This window comes from Gorilla gorilla, chromosome 11 (genome assembly GCF_029281585.2).
Source record: "Gorilla gorilla gorilla isolate KB3781 chromosome 11, NHGRI_mGorGor1-v2.1_pri, whole genome shotgun sequence".
Taxonomy (NCBI): domain Eukaryota; kingdom Metazoa; phylum Chordata; class Mammalia; order Primates; family Hominidae; genus Gorilla; species Gorilla gorilla.
Window position 1 is genome coordinate 136,273,590 of NC_073235.2, and position 24,682 is coordinate 136,298,271.

Here is a 24,682-nt window from a genome sequence, read left to right on the forward strand (position 1 = left end):
GCAACCTACTCATCTGACAAAAGGGCTAATATCCAGAATCTACAATGAACTCAAACAAATTTACAAGAAAAAAACAAACAACCCCCTCAAAAAGTAGGCAAAGGACATGAACAGACACTTCTCAAAAGAAGGCATTTATGCAGCCAAAAAACACATGAAAAAATGCTCACCATCACTGGCCATCAGAGAAATGCAAATCAAAACCACAATGAGATACCATCTCACACCAGTTAGAATGGCAATCATTAAAAAGTCAGGAAACAACAGGTGCTGGAGAGGATGTGGAGAAATAGGAACACTTTTACACTGTTGGTGGGACTGTAAACTAGTTCAACCATTGTGGAAGTCAGTGTGGCGATTCCTCAGGGATCTAGAACTAGAAATACCATTTGACCCAGCCATCCCATTACTGGGTATATACCCAAAGGATTAGAAATCATGCTGCTATAAAGACACATGCACACGTATGTTTATTGCGGCATTATTCACAATAGCAAAGACTTGGAACCAACCCAAATGTCCAACAATGATAGACTGGATTAAGAAAATGTGGCACATATACACCATGGAATACTATGCAGCCATAAAAAATGATGAGTTCATGTCCTTTGTAGGGACATGGACGAAATTGGAAATCATCATTCTCAGTAAACTATTGCAAGAACAAAAAACCAAACACCGCATATTCTCACTCATAGGTGGGAATTGAACAATGAGAACACATGGACACAGGAAGGGGAACATCACACTCTGGGGACTGTTGTGGGTTGGGGGGAGGGGGGAGGGATAGCACTGGGAGATATACCTAATGCTGGATGACGAGTTAGTGGGTGCAGCGCACCAGCATGGCACATGTATACATACGTAACTAACCTGCACAATGTGCACATGTACCCTAAAACTTAAAGTATAATAATAATAATAATAAAAATACCTTTGCATCGGGTTTATCCTTATCTTCAAACAAACCAAGCTCTTCTGGGCCAAGAGAAAATAGAGCTTCTAAAGAAAAAGGTAGAATCAGAGATGCAAATGACATCATTTCATTTTAAAAAATTGTTTTAGAAAGCCAAGACCACCTTTAAGTAAAATCAAGTAGATTCAGAAATATGATTGTGGCAATATTTATACCTTACTCTATACACTTTACTTCTTGTAACATTTTTAACCAGTGACTCTAAGAAAATAGTGTCATGCTAAGGCTTCAGCATTTCCTAATTCTAGGAAAGGAAAATAATCTTTATGCATAAAACTAAAAACAGTAACATCAGAAATCTTTCATGGCTTCCCACTGTCTATGGCATCAGGTCCCAAAAGCCCAGGAATCTCAGGAAATACAGTAGTGTTGCAGTTTTCCTGCCACATGTAAGGCTAACAAACATCCTTTCATGGGAAGGATCCCCTTTTACTCTGAGATGCCCTTTTTTTTGGTGTGAAAATGTCTTTTCCGTGTTGAAGGTAATAACAGATGGCAGTGGTCTTATCTGGAAAAAGAAGTTGGCAACCCCATGCGAGTCTCCAGAATTTCTTTATCACCCAACATCTAGGTGATGTGCCACCCAATGGGGCATACCTGAATCTTTTGAGAAGTCTGTATCCGAGCCTAGGTAGGAACTCTTACTGGGAAACTCTGATATACTCTAGGGATACAAGGAATGGGATAAATGTGTCTCCCTATTGAAAAACTATTGCTACCCTAGTGCTTACTGTTAATGAATGTTATATTCTTTCTAAGTGCTGGGACTCGGCAAAAATGAACTACAAATCTACAAGTTAAAGCATAAAACCATACAAAAACTTTTATAATAATCTCCCAGTACTCTCAGCTACATTGTAATGGAGTACAATGGAACCCAATGTAGCCCTATTATTTAAAATACTATTCCAAAATTTCCCCCCACCCCAGTTCTCTGACAGTCCTTATTCTTTCCAAATTATACCTCCCTGTCAATCACCATCAGGATTCAGGCTAAGCTATACAAGCAGTGCACATTGTGCACTAAGATGTCAAATCATGTGCTTGGCCAGCAATCCCCTCTGCTGGAGAGGAAGTTGGCCTGGGACTCTCAGTACTACTCTTGCCTAATGGTACGCTCCATGACCCGCCCTACACTTCACCATCTTCCTCAGTCCCTTTGAGGCTACGTTTCTACTTCGAGTTGTCCTTTAACTTCAACTATATTAAAACCTGGAAAAGTGTTATCCCTATTAGAAATGTACTTATTAGTGCTGGAAATTTTTACTGGTGGAATTACTGATTGCATCAGGGAGATATTTTTATGGAGGGGATCGAGTCAAGGCTAAGAGGTACCACTTAAATCCCACATGCAATCCAACCCATTAAATTGCTCCTGGGAAGGTAACAGTGGTAAATATTTACTAAATCTCTGGAGGCAGCAAGTCTTTCTAAGCTTAGAAGCAACAGAAGAACCACAAAGATTTGATAAATGTGGTGGCAGTCGGGAAGAGGAACATGGCAAACCAGATAGGATGAGTCAGGCTGTCTGTCCTCCTAATATGGAGACACTGTGGAGAGCTGAGATACAAAGCCATGTAGTGCTGGGGACCCCAATCAGGGCCAGGTGAAGGCAAAGTAATGTTCACACTGAGCTCATGGGAACACAGCTCCTAGGACCCTTGTGGAGGAAGCTGGTTTGCAGAGATGGGATATGGGAGAAATATATAGAGAGAAACAGGGGCAAGAAATCAAGGGTCCAGTAAGGTCAGGCTGGCTTCTTGCAGTTGATTTCTGAGATCCCCTATATTCTTACAATAACCCCCCTTTTAAATTTAGCTAATTTGGGTGGTGGGTCTGTTTCTTGCACACAATCCCTTACCTAAAATCTCTGGGTCTTTGGAATTCAGAATTTCCAGAGTTTATAAAGATAATATGAAAAAAGTGTTTTTTATATATATATAAAATGTTACATTCCCAGCAGGGTCTGGGCCAGCTTCCATTAATCAAGCAGATTAATATTCCTGTAATGAATGTATGAACATTCACCCACATGAGATAACTAAAAACTGTAAATAGCCTCACACCAGGTCTGGTTCTGAAGCCAAACAAGCTCAGGTGAGATCAGATGAGGGTGTGAGCTTTCCAGATTTCAGAAATGCGTATGAACAACTGTACACCCATATAAATAATATGACACCCTTCCCCACTCCAAAAGGTAGATATAATTGGTTGGATAACTCTGGCTTAAGTGTTTGTTATTCTAGAGAAATTTTAAAACTCAAACAGTGTAACAATAATGAAGACTGATACTTATGACAATTGTGTTTACGTTGTACTTTAAATTACAGGAATTAAAAAAGAAATATATTGCTTTATTTTTTTACTAAACATTATTGTCATCACCCAGGATATATTTAAGATTAAGCTTCACATTTCTCTGCAGAGGGAATTACCAATTTATATCTTATATGTGCAACAATAAACACATACTGTAGAATATATCTTTAAGATAATTGGTCTATTTGTGATTTTGCATAATTAATTACATGTAAAGAAGATGGTACATATTGCTAGTTAAATGTACGTAACATAGCATACCTCTGAATTCAGGTGTGAAATGAAGAGTCTGAAGAAGGGAATTGAGGTAACAGGTTCCACCCTGATTTCTGATTCCGCTTAAATTGGTGAATTCTCTAGGAGCAGGTGGCTCCAAAGCTTTAGTCTTTAATTTCTTCCCTTTTCCATATTGATTATTAGACACAGTGGAATACTCCTCTTCAAATAGGTCCCCAAACATTGTGAAACTAAATACTACCCTTAAAAAAAGTGACATATAAATGCTTTTATTTTTAAAATAAATTTTCCCCAAATCCCCCTACCTTACACTTGGGAGTCGATTCTGTTGTTTCTTAGAACACAGGACTACTGTTTCTATGTACAGTAGTTGGGTTTTGGAGGCAGCAAGATCTAGATTTTTTTCATCCCTATCAGGATCCTAACTACCTGTGTGACCCTGGATATGTTAATCTGTTTTCTTATGTGTAAAATAGGATACCATTTGTCTCTTCGGGTCATTTAAACTATCAAATGACATAACGAAATTAGGGCACTTAGTGTACAGGGTTTGGCCCACGATAAGTAACAGCTGTTTTTAAAAAGGCACGTTCACATCACTAATTTTTTTAAAAAAGAAAACCTGTCGCCACAACTAATCCACTGCTGGGATGGCAAAGCCAACCCTAGATTCTGAGAATCAACTCACTAAAATCTCTGCTTGTCACATCCTTCAGTACTATATACCAGATAATGACATTTAAATTAAACGGATCAAGTTAACTTTTTTTAGAGCACTTTAGAACATAGTCCCGAAGCTGTTGGGCCGGAAGTTAGTTCACCGGGGAGGGAGGGGGGAAGGGGAGCGGAGGGCGGGGAAGACTGCCATTACAATTATCAAGCCTAAAGGCCTTCCAGTATGTATCCACTAATCCCATCGTTAGCCCTGGGGGCCTAGGTGACTTCCCCAAGGTTTCACATCGAGTGTGGCGGAGGGTCACTTGGAGATGAGAAACGTAAAGCGCCTAGCATAGGTACCAAGTGACAGGAAGCGCTGAAATGCAATTATTGTTCTTTTCCTCAGAAGAAAACTAAAAAAACACAACTCGAGGGTCTAGCCTCGAGCTCGTTGTCTGCATTCCTGAATTCCCAACTCCTACGGCCGGCCGAGGCCCTCCAAGCCACCACAGGCCCAGGGGCGCAAAAAGGCAGAGGTCCCCATGGCCCGAAACCACTGCCCCGACTCCAGGAGTGCGCCGCGTCCTCAGGCAGGCCTGGGCCGCCTCTCGCCTCGCCCTCCTCAGACTGGGCCACCAACACTGTCCCTACGCTTCCCACGTCCCTCCCAGGATCCCCGGCCGCCAGCCGCACTTACTGCCTAAAGCCCAGACCCCCGCCCTGGCCAAAACGCGAAGCGAACGAACCCGCCCCAACTGGGCGCCGCCATGTTGGCGAGGGCGGGTCTCCAGAAAGTGATTTATGGACCGTGGACTATGCTTCCCAGGATGCCCCGCTGGAGCGCCGGCCCCTCGCACGGGGCCTTATGGGAAATGTAACTCTTCTGCTCCAAGAGTTTGGGAACTGGAGCGGGAGCGGGCAAGGTGAGCTCGCTTACAAGTCCGCTGGTGAGTTCGCGGGTCCACTCGGCCAGCGGACCACTCATTCGTTCACATTTATAAGATTATAGTTATATAATCTCATATGAGATTATAGTTATATAATCTTATATAACTATATAAAGAATGAGTGGTCACATTTATAAAGATATAAGATTATATTTATATAATCTTATATCTTTGTCTTTCTTCTGTGAATCAAACTAGTGACATGTCAAAGTATTGTCCGGACAATCCTTTCATTCCATAGCTTCCTCTCCTCCTATCAGATCCCCATGAAATCTCACCTGCATTAGGATGATAGCCTTTTCAGTGGACTCCCGTTTTACACACCCCTTCCTGCACATCACTATAAGATGCACTATCCATCTAAGGTGCACTTTGAGCTCAAACCTCTCTGCTAAAGAAGCTTCCACGATTCCTCAACATCCACTGTGGAAACTCTTTATTTTGATTCTTAGTTCACTGATGGTCCCAACATTCTTTTCATACTGTATTTCTCACTACACACCTATTTACCAAAGTGCTTTCAAATGTGCCATCTATAAAGCTGCTAATCCCTGAGCATTTAAGGGAAAAGATAAACACCAGCTGCAAGTCTTTTTGTTTTATGATAAGAAGCCCTGTACAACGAAAACACGTTTTCTGGTTTGGTTCCATGAAAACCAATGCTCTGTCCCTGAAGTCAGGAAGTACCTTGCCAGTAAGGGACTTCCTTTTAAATTGCTTTTGATATTTGACAATGTCCCTGGCCACCCAGAACCCCATAGATTCTGCAATGAGAGCACCAAAGTGGCCTCCTTGCCCCTAAACACAACATGTCTAATTCAGCCCTTAGATCAAGGGGTCATAAGGAACTTTAAGGCTCATTACGTACGGTTTTCTATGGAAAGGGGTGTCAACACTATGGAAGAGAATCTCAACAGGGAGAATATCGTGAAAGTCCAGAAGGATTACACCATTGAAGAAGCCCATGTTGTTACAGAAAAAGCTGTGAAAGCCATCAAGCCCCAAACAATACATTAGTGCTGAAGAAAACTGTGTCCAGATTCCAGATGTTGTGTGTGAGTTCACAGGATTTACAACAGCCTATCAAGGAAGTCACGGAAGAGATTGTGGATATGGCACCAAAAAAAAAAAAAAAAAAAAAAGATAGGCATAAAGTGTTTGAAGATCTAGATCTTGGGGAAATTCAAGAGTTAATAGATACCACATCTGAGGAATTAACAGAAGATGACTTGATGGAGATGAGTGCTTTTGAATCAGTACCAGACAATGAGAAAGAAGATATAGAAGCACTGTCAGAAAACGAATTGACATTAGACAGTCTTGCAGAAGGGTTCTGATTATTTAAGACTGCTTTTGACTTCTTTTACAACTTGGACCCTTCTATGATACGGGCATTGAAACTAAAGCAAATAGTAGAAGAAGGATTAGTACTGTATGCAAGCATTTTTATTTATTTATTTATTTATTTATTTATTTATTTATTTATTTTGAGACAGAGTCTTGCACTGTCACCTGGGCTGGAGTGCAGTGGTGCGATCTTGGCTTACTGCAACCTCTGCCTCCCAGGTTCAAGTGATTCTCCTGCCTCAGCCTCCTAAGTAGCTGGGATTACAGGTGCCCGCCACCACGCCCGGCTAATTTTTTGTAGTTTTAGTAGAGATGGGGTTTCACTGTGTTGACCAGGCTGGTCTCAAACACCTGACCTCATGATCCACCCACCTCAACTTCCCAAAGTGCGGAGATTACAGGCGTGAGCCACTGCGCCCAGCTCAAGCATTTTTAAAGAATTGAAAAAGCAAAACTATCAGACAGTAATTATGATGTATTTCCATAAAGTTAAACTGAGTGTGCCTGTCTCTCCTGCTTCCCCTTCCACCTCCTCCACCAATTCCCCCTCTGCCACTCCTGAAACAGCAAGACCAACCTCCCCCCACCCCCACCCCTCCTCAACAGCCCACTCAATGGGAGACAGTGAGCATGGAGACCTTTATGGTGATACACTTTCACTTAATGAATAGTAAAGATCTTTTATTTTTCTTTCTTTCTTTTTTTTTTTTTTTTTTTGAGATGGAGTTTCGCTCTTGTTGCCCAGGCTGGAGTGCAATGGCGCGATCTCGGCTCACTGCAACCTCTGCCTCCCAGGTTCAAGCAGTTCTCCTGGCTCAGCCTCCCGAGTAGCTGGGATTACAGGCATGCAACACCACGCCCGGCTAATTTTTTGTGTTTTTAGTAGAGACGGGATTTCACCATGTTAAGGCTAGTCTCGAACTCCTGACCTCAGGTGATCTGCCCGCCTTGGCCTCCCAAAGTGCTGGGATTACAGGCGTGAACCACCGCGCCCGGCAGTAAAGATCTTTTCTCTTCCTTATGAATTTTAACATTTTCTTTTCTCTAGCAGACTTTGTTGTAAGAAAAATACAGCATATAATACATATATTACACAAAATATTTATTAATTGACTTTATGTTATTGGCAAGGCTTCCAGCAAACAGTAGGCTACTGTAGTTATGTTTTAGGGTAGTCAAAAGTTCTATGCTCATTTTTGACTGCACGAAGTTGGTGCCCCTAATCCTCGTTTTATTCAAGGGTCAGCTGTAGCAGCAATGAACAATTGAAAATTGGAATGAAAATACCACTTAAAACAGCATAAAAATATGAAATACTTAGGGCTAAATCTGACAAAAGATGTGAAAGACTGTACACTAAAAACTACAAAACTTTAATGAGTGACCTAAATAAACAGACATGTTCATGAATTGAAAAACTCAAAATATTTAAGATGTCAGTTCTCCCAGTTCATCTATAAATTCAATACAGTCCCAACCAAATCCCAGCAGGCTTTTTTTGTGCAAATTGGCAAACTGATTGTAAAATTCTTATGGAAATGTAAAGGACCTACAATAGCAAAAACAACAATGGAAAACAAGAAAAAAAAGAGAGCGAACACTGACTCATTTCAAGACCTCCTACAAAGGATAGTAATCAAATATTTCATAAATATATCAATGGAACGGAATAGAAAGTCCAGAAATACACAGTTGTATGAATAACCAAGTTTTTACAAAGGTGCAAAGGCAATTCAGTAGAGAGAAGAAGAGTCTTTTCAGCAGTTGGATATCCATACCCAAGAAAGCAAGAAAAGACATTACATCTGTAGTCTTCTTTCCAAAAACCATAACCCCAGTCTATGATGAAAACATTAGACAAACTCAAACCGAGGAACGTTCTACAGAAAAAGTGACCAGAACTTCTCAAAAGTGTCAAAGTCATCAAAAACAAGGAAAGTCTAAGAAACTGTCACAGGCTAAAGGAGGTGAAGGAGACATATGATTAAATGATTAAATGTCATGTGGTATCCTGGATGGGATCCCAGAAATGGAAAAGGACATTAGGTAAACATTAATGACATCTGAATAAAACATAGACTTTAGTTCATCATAATGTATCAAATGTTGGTTAATGAGTTGTGATAAATATGCTACAGTAACATAACATTTAACAATAGGGGAAACCCGTACAGGATATTTGGGGATTTTCTGTGCTATTTGTTGCAAACTTGCTGTAAATCTAAATTTATTCCAAAGTAAAAAGTTGAATGGAAAAAAAATCCACAGACTGGGAAAAATATTTGCAGCGCATGCATGTGGTAAAGAAGAAATATCCAAAATGTATAAAGAACCTTTAAAATTCAATGAAGAGAAAAGAAAATAAACCAATTTTTTTTAAAAATGTGCAAAGATTTGAACAGACATTTACCAAATAAGGTATACAGATGGGAAGCAGGCACATGTAAAGACATTCAACACCAGTAGTGATTAGAGAAATCAAATTAAAACCACAATTTAATTTGCACACCCATTAGAATGGCCGAGAGGAAAAAGACTGACAATACCAAATTATACAGTTTAGATATTTGTCCCTTCCAAATCTCATGATGAAATTTAATCCCCAGTGTTGGAGGTCAGGCTTAGTGGGAGGTGTTTGGGTCATGGGGGTGAATCCTGCATTAATGTCTTGGTGCCTTCCTCTCGGTAATGGGTGAGTTCTCCCTCTATTACTTTCAGTAAGAGCTGATTGTTTAAAAGAGCCTGGCACCTCCCTTCTTTTTCTCTTGCTTCTCTCTCACCATGTGATCGGCACCTTCTGCCATGAGTGGAAGTAGCCCGAGTCTCTCACCAGATGCAGGTGCTAGCGCCATGTGTCTTATTCAGCCTCCAGGACCATGAGTCAAGGAACATGTTTTCTTTGTAGATTACCTAGCCTCAGATATTCCTTTATAGCAATACAAATAAACTAAGACACCAGGTGCTGGTGAGTGTGAAGAGATCCTGGTGGTGGGAGGGGACAAGGGTCCAGCCACTTTGGAATATTATTTGGCAGATTCTTTAAAAGGTAAACATACACCAACCAGGCACAGTGGCTTATGCCTGTAATCCCAGCACTTTGGGAGGCAGAGGCAAGTGGATCATGAGGTCAAGAGATCGAGACCGACCATCCTGGCCAACACGGTGAAACCCCATCTCTACTAAAAATACAAAAATTAGCTGGGTATGGTGGCACATGCCTGTAGTCCCAGCTATTCGGGAGGCTGAGGCAGGAGAATCATTTCAACCCAGGAGGCAGAGGTTGCAGTGAGCCAAGATTCGTGCCACTGCACTCCAGCCTGGCGACAGAGCGAGACTCCATCTCAAAAAAAAAAAAAAAAAAAAAAGGTAAACATACACCTACCATAGAACCTAGCTATTCCATTGCTAGGTATTTAGTCATGAGAAAAGAAAGCATACTTGCTATATTATTTGCATTTTCACATTTTCTGTATGTTGTAATGTTTCTGCGTCTTAAAGTCACTTTCTTACTGGGGATGCAGTGTCCCTCTGCAGGTCAGTTAATTCTTAGAGACGGCAAAGGGCCCACCCTTGTAGCTCAGAGCCCACTGAAATTATTCAAACTAGCCTGTCCTAAACTGTTTCTCCTGCCCTGTCTTTCCTGCAGAAACTGCAATAGAGCTGTAGTCTAGACTCTACCCTTGCCCCTCTCCCTTCTGCCCCTTGTATTTCGAGTCAAGAATTGTACAAGGTGTTACTTTGCCACAGCCCCTGCTTCCAGTCTATAGCAGTCAGGGTTTAGTGAGAGAAGCAGAGCCGCTATGCATATACATGGTGAGGGATTGGCCACAGGCATGGTGGGAGCTGGCTGGACGATCGCTGCAAATGGTCTTGGTGTCTGATGCTGGAGCTTAAGGACCCCAGGGTGGGTCTTCAGGAAGGGTAGACGGATGTAAAGTGGGGACAGTGAGGAGAATCCAGGACCCACAGAAGGGACTGGAACTTGGACAGTTCTCAATGCTGCCTACCTTGAAAATGTGGATGGCTTTCAGAAGAAGCTGGCACCCTTCCTCACAGAGCTAATCACATACCTGTCTCAGGTATGGGAGAAGCTGACAGAGGAGCATGAGAAAGGTGGAGCAGCTGTAGATTCAGCTGCTGCCTTGTGCCTATGAGGGTCATGAAGCAGAGAGGTGACATGAGACAGGTGACAACATTTATGAACTCCAAAAGGGCCTGTCCTGAACTTCCGCATTCAAAACAAAACAGAACAAGAATAGGCTGGGCACAGTGGCTCATGGGAGGCTGAGGCAGGAGGATCAATGGAGACCAGGAGTTACAGACCAGCATGGACATCATGGTGAGACCCCCATCTACAAAAAAATTTAAAAATCAGCTGTACATGGTGTCACGTACCTGTAGTCCCAGCTACTTGCGAGGCTGAAGTGGGAGGACTGCTTGAGTTCAGAAGCCAAGGCTGCAGTGAGTTGTGATTGTGCTACTGCACTCTAGCCTGGGTGACAGAGTGAGACCCTGTCTTAAAAAAAAAAGAAAAGAAAAGAAAAAGAAAAGCAAAAATGTAGAATGGATGTTGAATTTGGTCAAACACTTTTCCTACGCCTACTGAGATGACTACCTGGTTTTCTTTTCCGGTTTATTTATTTAGTGTCTTACATTGAATAATTTTTTGTTATATTTATGTATGTATGTATGTTTTTGAGACAGGGTCTTGCTCTGTCACCCAGGCTGGAGTACAGTGGGGCAATCATGGCTCACTGCAGTCTAGACCTCATGGGCTCAATCAATCCTCCCACCTCAGCTTCCCTAGTAGCTGGGATTACAGGCACACATCATCACACCCGGCTAATTTTTGTATTTTTTGTAGAGATGGGGTTTCACCACATTCCCCAGGCTAGTCTTGAACTCCTGGACTCAAGCTATCCAACCACCTTGGCCTCCCAAAGTGTTGGGATTACAGGTGTGAGCCACCATGCCTGACCAATTATTACAAAAATTCTTTATCTTATCATTAATTGTGGTGAAATACACATAGCATAAAATTTATCATGTTAACCATTTTAAGTGCACAGTGCAGTATTGAGGACATACGCATTGCTGTGCAACCGATATCACCATTTATCTCTAGAACTCTTTTCATCTTCCTAGACTGAAGCTTGGGGTCTATGAAACAATAATTCCTCATTCTCCCTCCTCCCAGCCCTTGGCAACTACCATTCCTCTCTTTGCTTCTGTGAATTTGACTGTTTTAGGTGCCTTATACAAATAGAATGATTAAACCAGTTGTCGTTTTGTGACTGGCTTATTTAACTTAGCACAAAGTTCCCAAGGTTTATCTATGTTGTAGGATGTGTCAGAATTTCCTTCTCTAAGACTGAATTTTATTCCATTGTTAACAGATTTTGCTTATGCACTCATATGGAGATGGGCACTTGGGTTGCATTCACCTCTTGGCTGTTGTGAGTTAAGCTGCTGTGAACATGACTGTACAACCTTGATTAATTTTCTAAAGTTAAAACCAGCTTTACATCCCAGGGATAAATCTCATTTGCTTGTGGTTTATGATTTTTTATGTATTACATATTTTAAAATATTATTTGTATTAGTCCATTTTCATGCTGCTTATAAAGACCTACCACAGACTGGGCAATTTACAAAAGAAAGAAGTTTAATGGACTTAACAGTTCCACATGGCTGGGAAGGCCTTACAATCACGGCAGAAGGCAAGGAGGAGCAAGTAACATGTTATGTGGATGGCAGCAGGAAAAGAAAGAGAGCTTGTTCAGGGAAACTCCTGTTTTAAAACCATCAGAACTTGTGAGACTTATTCACTATCAAGACAACAGCATGAGAAAGACGCACCCCCATGATTCAATTACTTCCCACCAGGATCCTCCCACAACATGTGGGAATTGTGGGAGTTATAATTCAGATGAGATTTGGGCAGGGACACAGCCAAACCATATGATTCCACCCTGACCCCTCCCAAATCTCATGTCCTCACATTTCAAAACCAAGCATGCCCTAACAACAGTCCCGCAAAGTCTCAGAATTAACTCAAAAGTCCACAGTTCAAAGTCTCATCTGAGACAAGGCAAGTCCCTTCCACCTATGGGCCTGTAAAGTCAAAAGCAAGTTAGTTACTTCCTAGGTACAGTGAGGGTACAGGCATTGGGTAAATACAGCCATTTCAACTTGGAGAAATTGGCCAAAATAATGGGACTACATTAAGTCCAAAATCCAGTGGGGCAGTCAAATCTTAAAACTCCAAAATGATCTCCTTTGACTCCATGTCTCACATCCAGGTCATGCTGTTGCAACAGGTGGGTTCCCATGGTCTTAGGCAGCTCTGCCCCTGTGGCTTTGCAGGGTACAACCTCCCTCCTGGCTGCTTTTACAGACTGGCATTGAGTGTCTGTGGCTTTTCCAGGTGCATGGTGCAAACTACTAGTGGACTTAACATTCTGGGGTGGAGGGATGGTGGCCCTCTTCTCACAGTTTCATTAGGCAGTCCCCCAGTCGTTACTTTTTGTGGGGGCTTCAAACCCACATTTCCCTTCTGCACTGTCCTAGCAGAGGTTCTCTGTGAGGGTCCTGCCCCTGGAGCAAACTTCTTCCTGGACATCCAGGCATATCCATACAGCCTCTAAAATCTAGGGGGAGGTTCCCAAACCTCAATTCTTGCCTTCTGTGCACCCACAGGCTCAACCCCACATGGAAGCTGCCAAGGCTTGGCACTTGCACCTTCTGAAGCCATGGTGTGAGCTGTACTTTGGCTCCTTTTGGAGCAGTTGGGATGCAAGGCACCAAGTCCCTAGGCTGCACACAGCAGGGGGCCCTGGGCCTGGCACACAAAACCATTGTTTCCTCCTAGGCCTCCGGCCTGTGGTGGGGAGGGACTGCCATGAAGACCTCTGACATGCCCTGGAGACATTTTCCCCATGGTTTTGGGGATTAACATTCGGCTCCTCATTACTTATGGAAATTTTTGCAGCCGGCTTGGATTTCTCCTCAGAAAATGGGATTTTCTTTTCTATCACATAGTCAGACTGCAAATTTTCCAAGCTTTTATGCTCTGTTTCCCTTTTAAAACTGAATGCCTTTAGCAGCACCTAAGTCACCTCTTGAATGCTTTGCTGCTTAGAAATTTCTCACACCAGATACGCTAAATCATCTCTCTAAGGTTCAAGTTCCACAAATCCCTAGGTCAGGGCAAAATGCTGCCAGTCTCTTTGCTAAAACATAACAAGAATCACATTTCCTCCAGTTCCCAACAAGTTCCTCATCTCCATCTGAAACTACCTCAGCCTGGACTTTATTGTCCATATTGCTATTAGCATTTTGGGCAAAGCTATTCAACAAATCTCTAGGGAGTTCCAAACTTTCCCACATTTTCCTGTCTTCTTCTGAGCCCTCCAAACTGTGCCAACCTCTGCCTGTTACCCAGTTCTAAAGTCGCTTCCACATTTTTAGGTATCTTTTCAGTAGCAACCCACTCTACTGGTACAAATTGACTGTATTAGTCTGTTTTCATGCTGCTGATAAAGACATGCCTGAGACTGGGGAATTTACAAAAGAAAGAGGTTTAATTGACTTAGAGTTCCACATGGCTGGGGAGGCCTCACAATCACGGCAGAAGGCAAGGAGGAGCAAGTCACATCTTAATGGATGGCAGCAGGCAAAGAAAGAGTGCCTGTGCAGGAAAACTTTTATTTTTAAAACCACCAGATCTCGTGAGACTTACTCACAATCATGAGAACAGCATGGGAAAGACCCGCCCCCATGATTCAACTACTTCCTTCCAGGTTCCTCCTACGCCACGTGGGAATTGTGAGAGTTCCAATTCAAGATGAGCTTTGGGTGGGGACACAGCCAAACCATATCATTATTGAATTTGATTTGCTAAAATATTGTTTTACATTTTTGTATCTAAGGTCATGAGGGTCTGTAGTTTTTCTATATTGTCACATCTTTATCTTGTTTTGGTATTGTGGTAATGTTGGTTTCACAGAATGAATCAGGATATTTCACATGCTTCTGTTTTTTTTTTCCATCTGAATTATATTTTATTTTATTTTATTTATTTTTCTTTTTTTATTATTTTTATTATACTTTAAGTTTTAGGGTACATGTGCACATTGTGCAGGTTAGTTACATATGTATACATGTGCCATGCTGGTGCACTGCACCCACCAACTCGTCATCTAGCATTAGGTATATCTCCCAATGCTATCCCTCCCCCCTCCCCCCAACCCACAACAGTCCCCAGAGTGTGATGTTCCCCTTCCTGTGTCCATGTGTTCTCATTGTTCAATTCCCACCTACAAGTGAGAATATGCGGTGTTTGGTTTTTTGTTCTTGCAATAGTTTACTGAGAATGATGATTTCCAATTTCGTCCATGTCCCTACAAAGGACATGAACCCATCATTTTTTATGGCTGCATAGTATTCCATGGTGTATATGTGCCACATTTTCTTAATCCAGTCTATCATTGTTGGACATTTGGGTTGGTTCCAAGTCTTTGCTATTGTGAATAATGCCGCAATAAACATACGTGTGCATGTGTCTTTATAGCAGCATGATTTCTAATCCTTTGGGTATATACCCAGTAATGGGATGGCTGGGTCAAATGGTATTTCCAGTTCTAGATCCCTGAGGAATCGCCACACTGACTTCCACAATGGTTGAACTAGTTTACAGTCCCACCAACAGTGTAAAAGTGTTCCTATTTCTCCACATCCTCTCCAGCACCTGTTGTTTCCTGACTTTTTAATGATTGCCATTCTAACTGGTGTGAGATGGTATCTCATTGTGGTTTTGATTTGCATTTCTCTGATGGCCAGTGATGATGAGCATTTTTTCATGTGTTTTTTGGCTGCATAAATGTCTTCTTTTGAGAAGTGTCTGTTCATGTCCTTCGCCCACTTTTTGAGGGGGTTGTTTGATTTTTTCTTGTAAATTTGTTTGAGTTCATTGTAGATTCTGGATATTAGCCCTTTGTCAGATGAGTAGGTTGCGAAAATTTTCTCCCATTTTGTAGGTTGCCTGTTCACTCTGATGGTAGTTTCTTTTGCTGTGCAGAAGCTCTTTAGTTTAATGAGATCCCATTTGTCAATTTTGGCTTTTGTTGCCATTGCTTTTGGTGTTTTAGACATGAAGTCCTTGCCCATGCCTATGTCCTGAATGGTAATGCCTAGGTTTTCTTCTAGGGTTTTTATGGTTTTAGGTCTAACGTTTAAGTCTTTAATCCATCTTGAATTGATTTTTGTATAAGGTGTAAGGAAGGGATCCAGTTTCAGCTTTCTACATATGGCTAGCCAGTTTTCCCAGCACCATTTATTAAATAGGGAATCCTTTCCCCATTGCTTGTTTTTGTCAGGTTTGTCAAAGATCAGATAGTTGTAGATATGCGGCGTTATTTGTGAGGGCTCTGTTCTGTTTCATTGATCTATATCTCTGTTTTGGTACCAGTATCATGCTGTTTTGGTTACTGTAGCCTTGTAGTATAGTTTGAAGTCAGGTAGTGTGATGCCTCCAGCTTTCTTCTTTTGGCTTAGGATTGCCTTGGCGATGCGGGCTCTTTTTTGGTTCCATATGAACTTTAAAGTAGTTTTTTCCAGTTCTGTGAAGAAAGGCATTGGTAGCTTGATGGGGATGGCATTGAATCTGTAAATTACCTTGGGCAGTATGGCCATTTTCACGATATTGATTCTTCCTACCCATGAGCATGGAATGTTCTTCCATTTGTTTGTATCCTCTTTTATTTCCTTGAGCAGTGGTTTGTAGTTCTCCTTGAAGAGGTCCTTCACATCCCTTGTAAGTTGGATTCCTAGGTATTTTATTCTCTCTGAAGCAATTGTGAATGGGAGTTCACTCATGATTTGGCTCTCTGTTTGTCTGTTGTTGGTGTATAAGAATGCTTGTGATTTTTGTACATTGATTTTGTATCCTGAGACTTTGCTGAAGTTGCTTATCAGCTTAAGGAGATTTTGGGCTGAGACAATGGGGTTTTCTAGATATGCAATCATGTCGTCTGCAAACAGGGACAATTTGACTTCCTCTTTTCCTAATTGAATACCCTTTATTTCCTTCTCCTGCCTAATTGCCCTGGCCAGAACTTCCAACACTATGTTGAATAGGAGTGGTGAGAGAGGGCATCCCTGTCTTGTGCCAGTTTTCAAAGGGAATGCTTCCAGTTTTTGCCCATTCAGTATGATATTGGCTGTGGGTTTGTCATAGATAGCTCTTATTATTTTGAAATACATCCCATCAATACCTAATTTATTGAGAGTTTTTAGCATGAAGGGTTGTTGACTTTTATCAAAGGCTTTTTCTGCATCTATTGAGATAATCATGTGGTTTTTGTCTTTGGCTCTGTTTATATGCTGGATTACATTTATTGATTTGCGTATATTGAACCAGCCTTGCATCCCAGGGATGAAGTCCACTTGATCATGGTGGATAAGCTTTTTGATGTGCTGCTGGATTTGTTTTGCCAGTATTTTATTGAGGATTTTTGCATCAATATTCATCAAGGATATTGGTCTAAAATTCTCTTTTTTTGTTGTGTCTCTGCCTGGCTTTGGTATCAGAATGATGCTGGCCTCATAAAATGAGTTAGGGAGGATTCCCTCTTTTTCTAATGATTGGAATAGTTTCAGAAGGAATGGTACCAGTTCCTCCTTGTACCTCTGGTAGAATTCGGCTGTGAATCCATCTGGTCCTGGACTCTTTTTGGTTGGTAAACTATTGATTATTGCCACAATTTCAGCTCCTGTTATTGGTCTATTCAGAGATTCAACTTCTTCCTGGTTTAGTCTTGGGAGAGTGTATGTGTTGAGGAATTTATCCGTTTCTTCTAGATTTTCTAGTTTATTTGCGTAGAGGTGTTTGTAGCATTCTCTGATGGTAGTTTGTATTTCTGTGGGATTGGTGGTGATATCCCCTTTATCATTTTTTATTGCGTCTATTTGATTCTTCTCTCTTTTTTTCTTTATTAGTCTTGCTAGCGGTCTATCAATTTTGTTGATCCTTTCAAAAAACCAGCTCCTGGATTCATTAATTTTTTGAAGGGTTTTTTGTGTCTCTATTTCCTTCAGTTCTGCTCTGATCTTAGTTATTTCTTGCCTTCTGCTAGCTTTTGAATGTGTTTGCTCTTGCTTTTCTAGTTCTTTTAATTGTGATGTTAGGGTGTCAATTTTGGATCTTTCCTGCTTTCTCTTGTGGGCATTTAGTGCTATAAATTTCCCTCTACACACTGCTTTGAATGCATCCCAGAGATTCTGGTATGTTGTGTCTTTGTTCTCATTGGTTTCAAAGAACATCTTTATTTCTGCCTTCATTTCGTTATGTACCCAGTAGTCATTCAGGAGCAGGTTGTTGAGTTTCCATGTAGTTGAGCGGTTTTGAGTGAGATTCTTAATCCTGAGTTCTAGTTTGATTGCACTGTGGTCTGAGAGATAGTTTGTTATAATTTCTGTTCTTTTACATTTGCTGAGGAGAGCTTTACTTCCAAGTATGTGGTCAATTTTGGAATAGGTGTGTTGTGGTGCTGAAAAAAATGTATATTCTGTTGATTTGGGGTGGAGAGTTCTGTAGATGTCTATTAGGTCCACGTGGTGCAGAGCTGAGTTCAATGCCTGGATATCCTTGTTGACTTTCTGTCTCGTTAATCTGTCTAATGTTGACAGCGGGGTATTAAAGTCTCCCATTATTAATGTGTGGGAGTCTAAGTCTCTTTGTAGGTCACTCAGGACTTGCTTTATGAATCTTGGTGCTCCTGTATTGGGTGCATATATATTTAGGATAGTTAGCTCTTCTTGTTGAATTGATCCCTTTACCGTTATGTAATGGCCTTCTTTGTCTCTTTTGATCTTTGTTGGTTTAAAGTCTGTTTTATCAGAGACTAGGATTGCAACCCCTGCCTTTTTTTGTTTTCCATTTGCTTGGTAGATCTTCCTCCATCCTTTTATTTTGAGCCTATGTGTGTCTCTGCACGTGAGATGGGTTTCCTGAATACAGCACACTGATGGGTCTTGACTCTTTATCCAATTTGCCAGTCTGTGTCTTTTAATTGGAGCATTTAGTCCATTTACATTTAAAGTTAATATTGTTATGTGTGAATTTGATCCTCTCATTATGATGTTAGCTGGTTATTTTGCTCGTTAATTGATGCAGTTTCTTCCTAGTCTCGATGGTCTTTACATTTTGGCATGATTTTGCAGTGGCTGGTACTGGTTGTTCCTTTCCATGTTTAGTGCTTCCTTCAGGAGCTCTTTTAGGGCAGGCCTGGTGGTGACAAAATCTCTCAGCATTTGCTTGTCTGTAAAGTATTTTATTTCTCCTTCACTTATGAAGCTTAGTTTGGCTGGATATGAAATTCTGGGTTGAAAATTCTTTTCTTTAAGAATGTTGAATATTGGCCCCCACTCTCTTCTGGCTTGTAGGGTTTCTGCCGAGAGATCTGCTGTTAGTCTGATGGGCTTCCCTTTGAGGGTAACCCAACCTTTCTCTCTGGCTGCCCTTAACATTTCTTCCTTCATTTCAACTTTGGTGAATCTGACAATTATGTGTCTTGGAGTTGCTCTTCTCGAGGAGTATCTTTGTGGCGTTCTCTGTATTTCCTGAATCTGAACGTTGGCCTGCCTTGCTAGATTGGGGAAGTTCTCCTGGATAATATCCTGCAGAGTGTTTTCCAACTTGGTTCCATTCTCCCCATCACTTTCAGGTACACCAATCAGACGTAGATTTGGTCTTTTCACATAGTCCCATATTTCTTGGAGGCTTTATTCATTTCTTTTTATTCTTTTTTCTCTTAACTTCCCTTCTCGCTTCATTTCATTCATTTCATCTTCCATTGCTGATACCCTTTCTTCCAGTTGATCGCATCGGCTCCTGAGGCTTCTGCATTCTTTATGTAGTTCTCGAGCCTTGGTTTTCAGCTCCATCAGCTCCTTTAAGCACTTCTCTGTATTGGTTATTCTAGTTATACATTCTTCTAAATTTTTTTCAAAGTTTTCAACTTCTTTGCCTTTGGTTTGAATGTCCTCCCGTAGCTCGGAGTAATTTGATCGTCTGAAGCCTTCTTCTCTCAGCTCGTCAAAGTCATTCTCCCTCCAGCTTTGTTCCGTTGCTGGTGAGGAACTGCGTTCCTTTGGAGGAGGAGACGCGCTCTGCTTTTTAGAGTTTCCAGTTTTTCTGTTCTGTTTTTTCCCCATCTTTGTGGTTTTATCTACTTTTGGTCTTTGATGATGGTGATGTACAGATGGGTTTTTGGTGTGGATGTCCTTTCTGTTTGTTAGTTTTCCTTCTAACAGACAGGACCCTCAGCTGCAGGTCTGTTGGAGTACCGGGCCGTGTGAGGTGTCAGTGTGCCCCTGCTGGGGGGTGCCTCCCAGTTAGGCTGCTCGGGGGTTAGGGGTCAGGGACCCACTTGAGGAGGCAGTCTGCCCGTTCTCAGATCTCCAGCTGCGTGCTGGGAGAACCACTGCTCTCTTCAAAGCTGTCAGACAGGGACATTTAAGTCTGCAGAGGTTACTGCTGTCTTTTTGTTTGTCTGTGCCCTGCCCCCAGAGGTGGAGCCTACAGAGGCAGGCAGGCCTCCTTGAGCTGTGGTGGGCTCCACCCAGTTCGAGCTTCCCGGCTGCTTTGTTTACCTAATCAAGCCTGGGCAATGGCGGGCGCCCCTCCCCCAGCCTCACCGCCGCCTTGCAGTTTGATCTCAGACTGCTGTGCTAGCAATCAGCGAGACTCCGTGGGCTTAGGACCCTCCGAGCCAGGTGTGGGATATAATCTCGTGAGGCGCCGTTTTTTAAGCCCATCGGAAAAGCGCAGTATTCGGGTGGGAGTGACCCGATTTTCCAGGTGCCGACCGTCACCCCTTTCTTTGACTCGGAAAGGGAACTCCCTGACCCCTTGCGCTTCCCAAGTGAGGCAATGCCTCGCCCTGCTTCGGCTCGCGCACGGTGCGCGCACCCACTGACCTGTGCCCACTGTCTGGCACTCCCTAGTGAGATGAACCGGGTACCTCAGATGGAAATGCAGAAATCATCTGTCTTCTGCGTCGTCGCTCACGCTGGGAGCTGTAGACTGGAGCTGTTCCTATTCGGCCATCTTGGCTCCTCCCTCTGTTTTCTGGACTAGATTGTGAGAAACTGGTATTATTTCTTCCTTCAGTGTTTGGTAGAATTTATCAGTGAAGTCATCTGAACTTTACCTTTTTGTTTGTGGGAACATTTGAACTCAAAATTCAATTTGAATTTAAAAGGTACAGATTATGTCATTTGTGTTATTAATTTCTTCTTGTGTAAAGTCTGACAGCTTGTGTCTTTTAAGAAATTTGTCCATTTCATCTAAGCTGTAGATTTTATTGGCATGAATTTGTCCATGTTCTCTTATCATTTTAATACCTGTAGAATCTATGGTGATACTACCTCTCCCATTCCCGGTATTGGTAATTTATATCTTCTGTCTTTTTTTTCCAATCAGCCTGGCTAGACATTGGTCAGGTTAATTGATCTGCCCCAAAAGCGAGCTTTGGTGTCATTGGTTTTCTCCATTGTTTTTCTATTTCCTATTTCATTGATTTCTACACTGAAGTTAGCCTCCAGGGAAGGTAGATCACTCACTGTCATATTTGTTTTTCAAGGACAGTCATCTGCCAGTGCGCCAGTCACCAAGAGACAGGTGACTAAACAATGTCTAGTACCCATTAATGCGTCCTGGAGGGAGCCATCTTGTGCTCCTACAAGAATTATGCCCTGAGGTTGGCTGCTGATTCCCTCACTAAATGTTCCTCAGGGTGTTACCTGACACGCACTGCTGGGCTAATCCATGGAAATCTCCATGATGTAATTCAGCCCAATGCAACAAGAATTCCGTGAACTTCCTCTATGCCAGGTATAGCATGGGTGCTGTGGAAGGAGGATGAAAATAGGAAGAAGACATAACCTCTGTCTTCAAGGGGTGCTCAGGATACTGGGGGTGACCGATACATATTCCTTAAAGAAGGCACCAGACCGATGGGGTGAGCCCACAGCAGAGGCCTACAGCTCTGTTTAGAATGAGGAATCAGAGCAGGCTGAGAGAGGCAGCTCAGCAGAGTGCTTAGGCAAGGATAGGGCCACAACTCCCCACTGCAGGCAACATATCTGAGGAAAGCCATTTACAATAGGTGACTGTCACATTCCATCAAATCTCTGGAAGGGTTCATGGAGGCGGGGTTTTCAATCTTATTTCAGCCTTTCAAAGGCCTCTCAGGGTTTGGAAATGGAAGCGTCAATGTCTGTGCATTGCAGAGATGCAGGTGAGCCCTCATTTCCTGCCAGTTAGGAAGTCAGTGCTGAGGGCCTTACTGTCTGTCCTTGGCACATGAGATGCCAGTTCCTTTCTGGGCAGAGAGCTTTTGGTTGTCTGAGGATAAGATACAAATTTTGCTTTGAAACACATTTCAAAAATATGAACTTTATTCAAATTTACTTTCCTTTTATCTTTCTGAATTCTTAAGGTCCAAAAGCATTGCTGAATAATTCTGCTTCTAAACCCCCATTGCAGCACAGGGCATGATCTGTCCCCAGGGCAAAGAACATAAGGTACTCTTGTGTGGAAAACCTACAAGTAGGTATCTCAGCAAATGCTACCTACTGTATCACAGTAGCTTAGAATCACAGCTGCTCACTCTGGGCTGAAGTTCTCTGATGGCTTCTGCAGGGTGGACTGGCCTCCTTCCCCCTATGTGTGTGTCTACTGCTGACCTGTGGCTTTGCTGAGGCTGGGAGGCTGCTGGTAGTGCCCATGGATGGGAGCCACTGGTTCACCATGTGGTCGGTGGTGGAGAAACTCATTCTCAGGGGGCATGAGGTGGTTGTAGTCAGGCCAGAGGTGAGTTGGCAACTGGGAAGATCACTGAATTGCACAGTGAAGACTTATTCAACCTTATACACCCTGGAGGATCTGGACCGGGAGTTCATGGCTTTTGCCAATGCTCAATGGGAAGCAGAAGTATGAAGCTTATTTTCTCTATTAATGAGTTCATCCAAATGTTTAGAATTTAATTTTTCACATTGCAGGAGTTTGTTTAATGACTGAAAATTAGTAGAATACTTAAAGGAGAGTTCTTTTGATGCGGTGTTTCTGGATCCTTTAGCTATGTGTGGCTTAATTGTTGCCAAATATTTCTCTCTCCCCTCTGTGGTCTTCACCAGAGGAATACTTTGTCATTATCTTGAAGAAGGTGCACAGAGCCCTGCTTCTCTTTCCTACAGCCCTAGATATGTCTCAGGATTTTCACTTGCCATGACTTTTAAGGAGAGAGTATGGAACCACATCTTCTTAAAGGAGCATTTATTTTGCCCATATTTTTTCAAAAATGCCTTAAAAGTAGCCTCTGAAATTCTCCAAGCACCTGTCACGGCATATGATCTCTACAGCCACACATCAATTTGGTTGTTGTGAATGGACTTTGTTTTGGAGTATCCCAAACCTGTGATGCCCAGTATGATCTTCATTGGTGGTATCAACTGCAATCAGGGAAAGCCAGTGCCTATGGTAAGTCGTTGCTCCTTTAGCACATTAAAAGTATTCTGGCTTTCAATATTTAAAAAGATTTGTTACTGAACTGGGATTTGACATTTGTGTTTATTGCATCTAAAATTTCTTTTCTATGTAAAAAATTATTTTGTGCCATCCACATGCTTGTTAGTTAGCAACTTTTATATAATGGCCTCATTAATATGTATGTCTATACAGTTGGTTAATCGTTCATAATTTCCACTGCATTTTTTTTTTTTTTTTTTTTTTTTTTTTTTTAGAAACACAGTTTTGCTATGGTGCCCTGGCTAGACTCAAACTCGTGGGCTCAAGTGATCCTCCTATGTAAGCCTTCCAAGCAATTATGACCTTTTTAGTATTTTTGGAAAAATACTTAAAAACACAATAAGAAATGAAACTTTCATTTTAGCTAATCCTGTAATACCTGCTACAGTAAAATGCTCTTTGCAGTTTTGTAAGCATGTGTTTCCATTTATTGAAATTACTTTATATATAAGCATATATGTAAATGTTTACACTTATTTTATGAAAATCAAATCTATCAGGCTGGACATGTTGTCTTTACCATGATTTTTTACTTGCCAGTAAGTCAGAGACAACTTTACAGATTTGATATGTTCTTTTAATAATTGCATAAAAGTCTTTACTTTGGATGCAACATAGTTGCAAGCTTTCCCAGATGTTTTTCTGCTAAAGATTTGGCTAACTTCTTCAAAACAACAATAATGGACAGATGTTGTCTTTCTTTGACCCTGAAGAAAGTATAAAGCAAAATGCCTTTAGCCACCCAAAACAGTGTTACCATGACGTTTGGTCTCGTCCAGTCTGCTTTTGATTTGACTGGGTCACTTTCATTTCTTGGTAGCCATTGCTTTGATTGTGCTTTGTCTTCAGGGTCTTACTGGTAAAGCTATGTTTCATCTCCTGTTACAATTCTTTGAAGAGATGCTTCAAGGTCTGGATCCCACTTGTTTATAATTTCCATTGAGGGGTCTGTTCTTGTCTGCAGATGATCTGGCTGCAACAGTTTTGGCACCCAACAAGTGGAAAATTTGTTCAACTGAAATTTTTGTCAGAATTGTGTAAACTGATCTGATTGAAATTTCTGTTGTGTTGGCTATTGTTTCTGCTGTTAATTGTCAGTCCTTTTCAGTTAGAGTATGAGCAAGATTAATTGTTTCCTTGTGAAATGATGTGTGGATGGTCTGCTGGTGTGGGCTTCATCTTCACCATCATCTTGTCCCTTCTTAAAAGGAATTACCCATTTGTAAACTGCTAATTTTTTGGAGCATTTTCCCCATTAACTTTCTGTAAAGCATCAGTGATTTCACCATTCTTCCCTCATGCCTCAGCATAAATTTTAGGCTATTGCTTCAATTGTAGCAGAATTCGTGTTGTTTTGATGGGGACTTCTTTCCAACTGATGTCTTATCCTTCTTAGTGCCTCAAACTAGATCCTACTCAGACATGTTTTAACAAGTTAGCATAAGTTTGTTTTGGTGCAAAGAAATTTGAAATCCATGCATAAGTTTTTCATAATATGCATTTTCATTAATCGTGTGATGATCCCTCATCTATTACTTTTATAGGGATGGGCCATGCATTTTTGTTCATTGTTCTGGCTTCTTACAAGTTTCAGTAGACTTTGTAACA

The 24,682-nt window shown here is 41.7% G+C and overlaps 1 protein-coding gene and 1 pseudogene across 12 annotated transcripts in view; one reads left to right on the top strand and one right to left on the bottom strand.

Moving 5' to 3' along the window:
* USP40 (ubiquitin specific peptidase 40) overlaps positions 1–5,030 on the bottom strand; it is a 91,719-nt gene extending 86,689 nt beyond the window's left edge. For 5 of the 12 annotated variants that reach the window (XR_010129725.1, XR_010129726.1, XR_010129727.1 and 2 more), the window contains exons 1-2: positions 3,557–3,790; positions 935–1,002 (exon numbers count right to left, since the gene is read on the bottom strand). Coding sequence is in view for 9 of the 12 variants with exons in the window: in XM_055379828.2 (XP_055235803.1) it covers positions 935–1,002; positions 3,557–3,755 (267 nt within the window). In the remaining 3 variants the exon portion in view is untranslated. Of the gene's footprint in view, positions 1–934; positions 1,003–3,556; positions 3,792–4,886 lie in introns of those variants that run through there. The other 7 variants (XM_055379825.1, XM_055379827.2, XM_031008657.3 and 4 more) reach the window with 5 other exon arrangements.
* Positions 4,519–24,125, top strand: LOC101145157 (UDP-glucuronosyltransferase 1A7-like; annotated as a pseudogene).
* The last annotated feature ends 557 nt before the right edge of the window (positions 24,126–24,682 follow it).